The sequence below is a fragment of the Coptis chinensis genome, chromosome 8 (genome assembly GCF_015680905.1).
Source record: "Coptis chinensis isolate HL-2020 chromosome 8, ASM1568090v1, whole genome shotgun sequence".
Taxonomy (NCBI): domain Eukaryota; kingdom Viridiplantae; phylum Streptophyta; class Magnoliopsida; order Ranunculales; family Ranunculaceae; genus Coptis; species Coptis chinensis.
The window spans coordinates 75,212,442-75,221,336 of NC_141463.1; the positions used below are offsets into that span (position 1 = coordinate 75,212,442).

Consider the following 8,895-nt stretch of genomic DNA (forward strand, 5'->3'; position numbering starts at 1 on the left):
GAGTTTAAGGGCATCATTTTATATAGTGATGAGTAAATAAAAGTGGAACTAAAGATTCATAATCCCTACCAGAGTTAATTACATGCATACAACTTTAATTATGATTAGCCGATTTTTTAAAGCTTTTAACTCTCTATATAATGCAATAAGTCATGCACATATATATGTTATACATGCTTGGTTCAACGATCAGAAAGTTGGATCAATATATCACGTTAATGTTACTTTGTAATTTCTTTCATTAATGTTACTTTGTCATTTCTTTCATTAGAGCATCTTTAGGTGAGATACTATTCTAGCATAAAACACCAAATTTTATAAAAACCAAATTTCATTCTCATAAATTTTGAAAAAATGAAATTTAAAACACATGTTTTTTAGATATCATTCTATTCTACTAGATACTATTCTAGCCAAGCCAGTTCTACTAGATACTATTCTAGTGAAAATGAAATTTGGTGTTTTTTCATCTTCAGGAGAGACACATGTTGATGAAAACGCCAAACCAAACACCAAATCGGGCAAAATTTGGTGTTTGGTTTGGTGCTGTATTAAATCTCTGTGGTTTTTCAAACACCGCATGGGTTTGGGCTAGATAGTGGGCTTCTATGGCGCAAGTTTTGCAAAAACCGCATGGGCTTGTGCTAGACTGTGGACTTCAATGACGCGGTTTTGTGAAAACCGTATGGACATGTGCTAGACTGTGGACTTCAATGATGCGGTTTTGCGAAAACCGTGCGTTGTTTATAACACCGCGTGCTCTAAATGAAAAAATGGACAAAAAAACGGCTATATTTTTCTTTCACTATAAATTGAAGCACACACACAATAGGTTTTACACTCACTTTTATTTTCCACTCTCTACTCTCTACTCTAAACCATGGCCCAAAATATCGCGAGATATTTCGCCGATATATCTCGATAAATTGGTACACCGAGATCGATATTTGTATATATAACACGAATATTGAACCCCATTTTTTTCCGAGATAATGAATTTCGATATGGACAAGATAATCGATATTTCGAGATAATCGATATATATTTTGACTTTTTGACCAATTTTTAATAATTTAATATTGAAATTTCGAAATATCCGAAATATCCAGATAGGATATATATCGGTGAGATATCCGATATTTTAGAAACTTTAGATTCCAAAAAACCGAGATATATCCGATATATCCGATATATCCGATAAACACCGATATATGAACCGATATCGAAATTTTGGGCCTTGCTCTAAACCACAATGACTAGTGAAGAGCCAAAAACAAAATCTAAAGAGGCTTCATGGATACAAGAAGAAGATATTGCTCTTACCAAGAGTTGGTTCAAAAGTGAAAATGAACCCATTTAACACCCCAAAAGCCCAAACTCATTGCGATTTGTTTTTGTTACAATCAACGGCTCAAAAGTCTAATATACTCATCGAACATCATGACATCATAACACAACATAACCTTCTCTCTCGCTGTCCCTCTGTTCTTCTTCTCACAAAATTGTAAAAAATTTCATAGAAAAAAAATTGTTCCATGAAAAAGAAACCCTAAACAAAATCAGTATTAGGGTTTCTTAAATTTCGTAAAAATGACTCAAATTACCGGAAAATTGATGCCAAATCTCGATCAACAAAGCACAAAGATTCTAAATTTAACAGTTTTACAAAGAATTGATCCATTTGTTGAAGAAATTCTGATTACAGCTGCACATGTTACTTTTTATGAGTTCAATATTGACCTTAATCAATGGGTATGTACTTCACAACTTGCCCACATCTCAATTTTACTTTTTTTTTTTATGTTTATTTATTTATTTATCGACTTTGCAGAGTCGTAAAGATGTTGAAGGATCTCTTTTTGTGGTTAAAAGGTAAGATTTTTTGCCTTTGAAGTTCATTTTGATTCAAAAGAACAAAACTTTGAGTTGTAGAGATTGGGTTTTGGTGTTTTTGTGTTGGGCAACTGAACATTTGGTGCTTTTTGATGTTTGTGTTTGTAGAAATACTCAACCTAGATTCCAGTTCATTGTAATGAATCGGCGTAATACAGGTATTGGATTCATGCTTTGTCTCTTGCAGCATTTTTATGCTAGTTGCATGTTTTCATATATGAACTGTTTTTGTTCTTTTCTGTAAAATGGGATTCAAAGCATTATCCGTCTTGCAGTGTTGTAAAGCTTAGTAGAACTTACTAAAGTTTGTTAAGAAAATTACATTGTATTAGAGTTGGATGACACCAATCTAGCTGTGTTAGGCATGCCTTTTGGAAAAATGAGTTTTGTTGAGAAGTCTAATATGTGTAATCCCTTTAACTATAAAGGGAATATAAGCTTTGTTTTATTTTTTGAATGGCAGAAGATGAATTTTGTTTCATCCCAGAGATAAGTATACTAGAATTAGTCTCCACTCTCCACCTAGCAAGATACTAAGATATGAATGTGACATTTAGGGCAGTGTGTAATTGTGTACTCTGAATCCAGTTGTTCTACTTGCTCTAGTAGAACTGGCTTGGCTTGCATATCTCTGTGACTTACATTTTCACTAGAAAGTAGTTATTGTTGTTTATACGACGAGGAAAAGAAAGAAAATACAAGTAATAAACTGCATTGAAGAGCTCAATATCATGAGCATTTTAAGAAGAAAACAAAGTGTTTTCCAGATAAAAATGTTGTGACTAACTGTTCCCAATTATAAGTTAACCTACCTATTGAAAAAGACATTGAAAAGGTTACCTGCAATCACTGTAAATTTTGTGCTGTGATGGCAGATAAGAGGATGTACTACAAAACTCAAGAAAGATAAATGAAAAGAATGATAGCCCCCTTACCTGCTTGAGATTGCTTTTGTAATAGGAAACATAACCAGATTAGACATTTTGTTGTGTCCTCACAGTGAAAAAGCCTCTAGACCTTTGAATTATAGGTTTATCCCATATAGGGAAGTCCAAGGTACCTTAACCGGATTATACATTTTATTTGTCTAGTGTTTGCTTTTTGTTTCTTGTATTTGGACTTTGCTTCTTTATTGAAGCTCATGCCAAGCAAAATAGAAAACTGAGTAGGGAAAAGAAGGAAAAGTGCGAACTTATCTTGTTCTGATTGAAGCAAGTTAAGGTACCTATAGAAGAGGATTCCAATTATATGCTTGATATCATTTTTCCTGTAGTTAACCTTTGCCATACGTACTAAGGTTTATATCGTTTAAAGGCGATTAATGTCCTGGTAATAAAAGTACTGACAACTTACCAAAAAATTAGAAGTACTGACAATGATTTTTTCCTCTTCATTTAGATTTATAAAACAGATGTTATTTTTATTTTGAACTAGTTGATAGTTTCAACAGACGTACACTACGTGGCAATTTTGCCGAGTTTTTCATGCATCTTTAATGGCGTGGAATAGAGTTTTTCACCTTACAATTCCCAAGTACAACAAATCTCTAAGACGTGATAACATTATCAATCCCAAATATAATGTTCTCAAACCCCCCAACGCTAGGATTACCTGCCTGTCGCTTCCCACGTCCATTTGGAATCTTTAATTTTTCACATAACTTCTTTACTGATCAGAAATGATCAGAAAACGAGAAATGTTTCACATATCTTGTTCAGTAAACTTTCATGTATCACTTGTATTTCTTTCAATGCAAATGCTGCTGTGAATCGAGTTCGAAAGTGGAAAACATTTTTTCTTTTGCTCATTTTCTTTAGGGAAGCTTTGAAACATGTGGTTATACAAATGCTGAATAGTCACAACAGATGGGGGTATGCTGAGCAGTACAAATCACTGTAGCTATAAAAGTTCACTTAGGTTGAATAATGAATTTGTTACCTTTTACGTTCTTTATTTCTTTTAATCTTTAACCAAAATAAGACTATCTTGTGACATTATGTAACTAAGGGTCAAAATGATGGACTTCTGACAAGCTTTCAATGCGATCGTAATTAAATGCTTGCATTAGTCATTTTCTTTGTGCCTCTATTTGCAACTATCTCACCGAACTTGCACAACAGATAATCTGGTTGAGAATCTCTTGGGAGACTTTGAGTATGAGGTCCAGGTTCCATATTTGTTGTATCGGAATGCAGCCCAAGAAGTTAATGGTATATGGTTCTACAATCCACGTGAATGTGAAGATGTTGCGAATCTTTTTAGCAGGTACACCTTTTTTTGTTCATCGGCTGTCCCAAATGCACCATTGTAACCTAAACATACTTAAGTCGTTCTTGATAGCAAACAGAAACTGTTTGGATTGAGTAAAGATATTAATGTTAATGTATATATTGCTTTGGATAGGCAGCTTTAGCAAAAAAATCCAAGAAAGTCTAGTTAAAAAATAAAGTAGCTTTACATCCTGGGTCCAAATGGTTGGCCAAGTGACTGGGGAAACATGCGAAGTACTCATTTGAGAAGACGTGTTTACATATTAGAATATGTTACACCTGTTTAAGTATGTTGATACTGAGATACATCTTAAATGGTAACTAGTGCACTACATACTTTGTACCATGTGCCCTCGTCATCATTAATGCATATTCGTATTTCATTCTGAGAATATGTGTTTTAACCTCGATCAGCTTATTCTCCAATTTAATCAGTACTCTGTTTTTCCATCTATTTAGATTATTTCAGTGCGCCATTAAAAAATCACTATAAAATGAATATAGGATTACAGTCATCATTATCTGCAATTGGCAGGACATTACAAAACATTTTTATTATAGATTTCAAAATGAAAAAATAAAATAAAATAATGTGATGTTTCTTTAAAGAACTTCCTACTTTAGAAATGGAAGCAGATTCATTTGAGTAATCTTGTCTTTTAGAATAGATAAACCTTCATGTCCCATGGTGCTTACACTTAGAGTCTATATAATGCATACCATGTCGTGAATAATTGTTTGATCTTAGAGTGCAGCTGCATTCTATTTATCAAAATGAAGAAAAATGTAAAAGTTGTGTATTACCAAATCGGTATCAGTAGCTCATTTGCAATCTAGAATCTAACTTCAAGTCCATAAATCCATAGGAAGAACCTACAACCTTCAGACTTTTGTAAGGCTCGGATAGGTCCGTATAAAATATCTTTGTCTTTTAACTCCATTCTGTCTGTTTTTCTTATATTCAGGATTCTCAATGCATACTCCAAAGTTCCTCCAAAGCCAAAAGTACCTTCAATCAAAAGGTGAGAAGGGAAAAACTGAAAAAAGAGCATAGTTTCTGTTTATCTCTTTACAGCTTTCTTTTTTGTTTACACTTGTATATTACAACATTTATGCTATTATTTGACTTTCTGCTAAAAATGTTCTAGATTGAAAGCTATATCTTGACTTGCATGAGAAACCCGAAATTCTGTATTAAGCTTACTGGGCCCAGCTGATTGGCCCCATTTCAAACTAAATACATCGAAGCACGTTTCAATCTCATTGTGAAATAGTTTAGAGCAATTGTTTGTATGCCAAAAAGATTTGATGTATTGGGTTGTTGGTATCTGTTGTGGGAATCCCACCAAGCTATTATCTGCTGTGCTTTCTGTTTTATGTTTTTTTACTTATCTGCAATCTTACTGTGTCTGATTGATCCTTACCGATGAAGTAGTATTGTACCAATAAGGGTGTGTGATCAAGTCATATGGCAGAGGCTAATAGAAATATAGTGATTACCTATAATAAAGGAAGTTGCGAATCCATTGCCCAGATTATCAGTGTATGTCAAAAACGTTTTTAGTCCTGACAACAGAAGTTATGCCTCAGTCATCAGTAGTTCCAACTGATATTTTTGTTCACATTAACGATTAGTTCTCCTTCAGTTGATTTTTTTCCTAATATCATTTACCATTTATTCTTCTTTGATACTTAGTGAGTTTGAGGAATTAGAGGCTGTCCCAACTATGGCTGTGATGGAGGGCCCGCTGGAACCAACATCGTCAACGTCCTCTGCCGTTGCAAATGTTCCCGATGATTCTCCCTTTGTGAATTTCTTCAGTGTATGTGCTTTATGCCTCTAACTTGCAACCTTCACACTTTGCGTACATGATATTCTTGGTTATTATGATGAGTGTATTTCTAAATGGCCTGTTATGGCACCACAACTCTTCCTGGCAATTGATAATTTGCTTTGAAATGTTGGTAACTTGGTATTCCACTATTTTCCCTCCATGTGTTTCGCGAGTCACGACCATTGATCCAAAACTCACTCTGTGCGCTTAGCTCTCGAGAAGCACTCGCCATAAGACTCATATATAGAGAAAATCTAGGCTTAATGATCCAAGACTCTTATCTCGCATCTACCTAATAAGAATCATGTTAGGGTCATAAATATACCCTCCTTTATTGTTTGATTTATTTCTGGTGAGAAGTAGTCTTAGGGGAATTTTTGGGAGTACGCAATAATTAGCAATACACAATCAACCCAATATAACACTTAAGTATGGGGTGTAGAAGGCTGGAATCTGTTTGTAATGTCATGGTTTTTTTCTACAGGCGGCTATGAATATCGGGAATACTTCAAATGCAGTGATTCCAGGACAACACCAGCATCCTCCTGCAGCGGTTCCTCTGCCTTCCCATGCCCCTAGTGTTCTACCATCCCCAGTGTCATCCCACCAAAGTCCATCTCCTCTTCCAGTTTCTGCTACTCCTAGAATGCCCCTTCTTGATATTCCTGATCTCAGCGGCAACCATGCTGCAAATCTTGTAAAGCCGTCTTCTTTTTTTGCACCTCCTCCATCCTCACCGGCATTGATGGTAGCACAAACATCATCCTCCATGACACCTTCTATTCCAAGTGCACCTCCTATGCATCCACCTGTGAATCTTCAACGGCCATATGGTACTCCAATGCTGCAACCTTTTCCACCACCCACTCCATCTCCATCACTCACACCTGCCCCTACCCCGAATTATGGGCCTGTTATAAGCAAAGATAAAGTTCGAGAGGCACTTATGAGGGTTCTTCAGGTTTGTCTTCAGTCAGTGCTCTTGTACATTCGCTGGTTTAAGTGATGTGGCACTAATTGATTTCATTTACCGAGTAGATTTATGTATTTGTGTTTCTTACAGAAAGACGAATTCATTGACATGTTCTACCAGGAGTTGCTGAATGCTCATTATTCATGACTACAGTAAAGTTTCAATCTCAGTTTTCTGTTTTTGTAGTTCTGGTGGAAAAGCAGCATCTGTTGGATGGGTTTTGTCTCTAGTTGTTAATTATGATTACTCTTTTGTTAATGTAATTAACGTGAATTTTTTCAGCTTGTGAAGTTGTCTATAATGTTGGTGTTGGGTTTTTACTTTTTTTTTTCCCTCTATTCCTTCTCATGTTTGCTTCTTGCACAGTAACAGTCCCTTCTCTTTTAATATTGTCATACAACTATAAAAGTTGCATAAACTAACCTGAAGAGTGGCATTTGCTTCCATTAACAACTGTACACTACCTCTGATGGGTTTTTATCACTGGAAACATTTTCTGTTAAAAAGGTGTAGAACTCATCGACTTAATGAAGTTTGAACAGATAACATGTCATGTAGTTTGGGTGTCTAGACTGAGGCCATTAAAATGGTATCTGGGTGATGATGCCCCCGGGCCGGGTCGGGCGAAGAGTGGAGTAGAAGCTAGAAACTATGAAGTAATGGTTATGACGGTTGAAAGAGTAAAAACAGGATATATCCAAAACTAGAATCCCCAAAAAAGGCAATCTTGTAAAGAGACCTATTAACTCGCTGTGCATTCAAGACGTGCGTTGGTACGTTTCAGATATAAACCGTAAAAACTTCACTCTCAGGAACAAAGTGAAAAACAATCCAAGAAACCTATTTTTTTCCACAATGAGGAACTGGCTAACATTACCACGTGATGTCATGTTCAATATATTCGTCAAACTTGGAACTTTTTACGTTCTTGATTCTGCACAATGTGTATGTACTGCATGGCGAAAAATCGCGGAAGACCCGAAACTCTATAGTCACATAAATATGTGTTACCCGAGGAATATGTACGTTGATCCATTGATGTTTTGTGAGTTTAATGAAGTTGTTATACAAGCCTTGGGTAGAAGTGGTGATGGTGACGCGTTGGAAGAATTGACTATTGAGTTTTTTGGCACTGATAAACTGTTTTATTACTTTGCTGCTTTTAACATGTTATTGAGGAATTTGAGGCGTGTGAGACTTATAGGTTGTTGGGAACTTAACAATGAGATGATAGTTAAATTCGTTGAAGCACACCCTATGTTGGAGGAGTTTGAGTTGATTTTAATGTCGCCTGAGATTGAAACTATTGAAGGGATTGGTCGTTCTTGTAAGAATTTGAAGTCGTTTAGATTGAATTACCGGGCAAGAACGGTTCAAAATTATACAGATTTTGATGAAGAGAGTTATGTGTATGAAGCTAATGGAGAGGCTACGGCTATTGCTAAAACCATGCCTAATTTGCGTCGTCTTGATCTTTATGGGAATTTGTTGGGTAGTCGTGGTTTGCAAGCTATTCTTGATGGATGTCCACACCTTGAGTTTCTTGATCTTCGACAATGTACTTTTATTAGTCTGAAAGGGGATGCGCTGAAGAATTGTGTGGAGAAAGTTAAGGAAGTGAAGCTTCCTAACAATCCCACTTGTCTCTCCTATTGATTATGTGGCTGGTGGAGACTGCTTTACTCATGGTGAATCTTATGAACAAGGATTGAGGCTTAGGTGTTTTTTTGCTAGAAAAGAAGTCTTGGGTATTTTCGCATATTACTTATCTTTTGTTTCTTAGGAGTAGTTATAGGTTAGTGCACACTGCACACTGCACATTATCCAATCAACTAAGGTTTTTTTAATTTCGCAAAATTTCAGGATTTCCACTGCTTGAATCCTTATGTCCAACATTATGACATGCTTGCTTAGAATTTTAGGT

The 8,895-nt window shown here is 35.7% G+C and overlaps 2 protein-coding genes across 2 annotated transcripts; both read left to right on the forward strand.

Moving 5' to 3' along the window:
- The first annotated feature begins 1,249 nt into the window (after positions 1 to 1,249).
- On the forward strand, positions 1,250 to 7,291 carry DCP1 (decapping 1). Its single transcript, XM_086576941.1, has 8 exons — positions 1,250 to 1,752; positions 1,832 to 1,872; positions 2,002 to 2,051; positions 4,014 to 4,158; positions 5,129 to 5,185; positions 5,860 to 5,986; positions 6,483 to 6,959; positions 7,062 to 7,291. The coding sequence occupies exons 1-8, from the start codon at positions 1,591 to 1,593 to the stop codon at positions 7,116 to 7,118; spliced, it is 1,116 nt and encodes a 371-aa protein (XP_086433067.1). The 5' UTR covers positions 1,250 to 1,590; the 3' UTR covers positions 7,119 to 7,291.
- A 682-nt stretch (positions 7,292 to 7,973) lies between these two features.
- LOC147483048 (putative F-box/LRR-repeat protein 23) lies at positions 7,974 to 8,627 on the forward strand. Its single transcript, XM_086579478.1, has one exon. The coding sequence runs from the start codon at positions 7,974 to 7,976 to the stop codon at positions 8,625 to 8,627; it is 654 nt and encodes a 217-aa protein (XP_086435604.1).
- Positions 8,628 to 8,895: the final 268 nt, after the last annotated feature.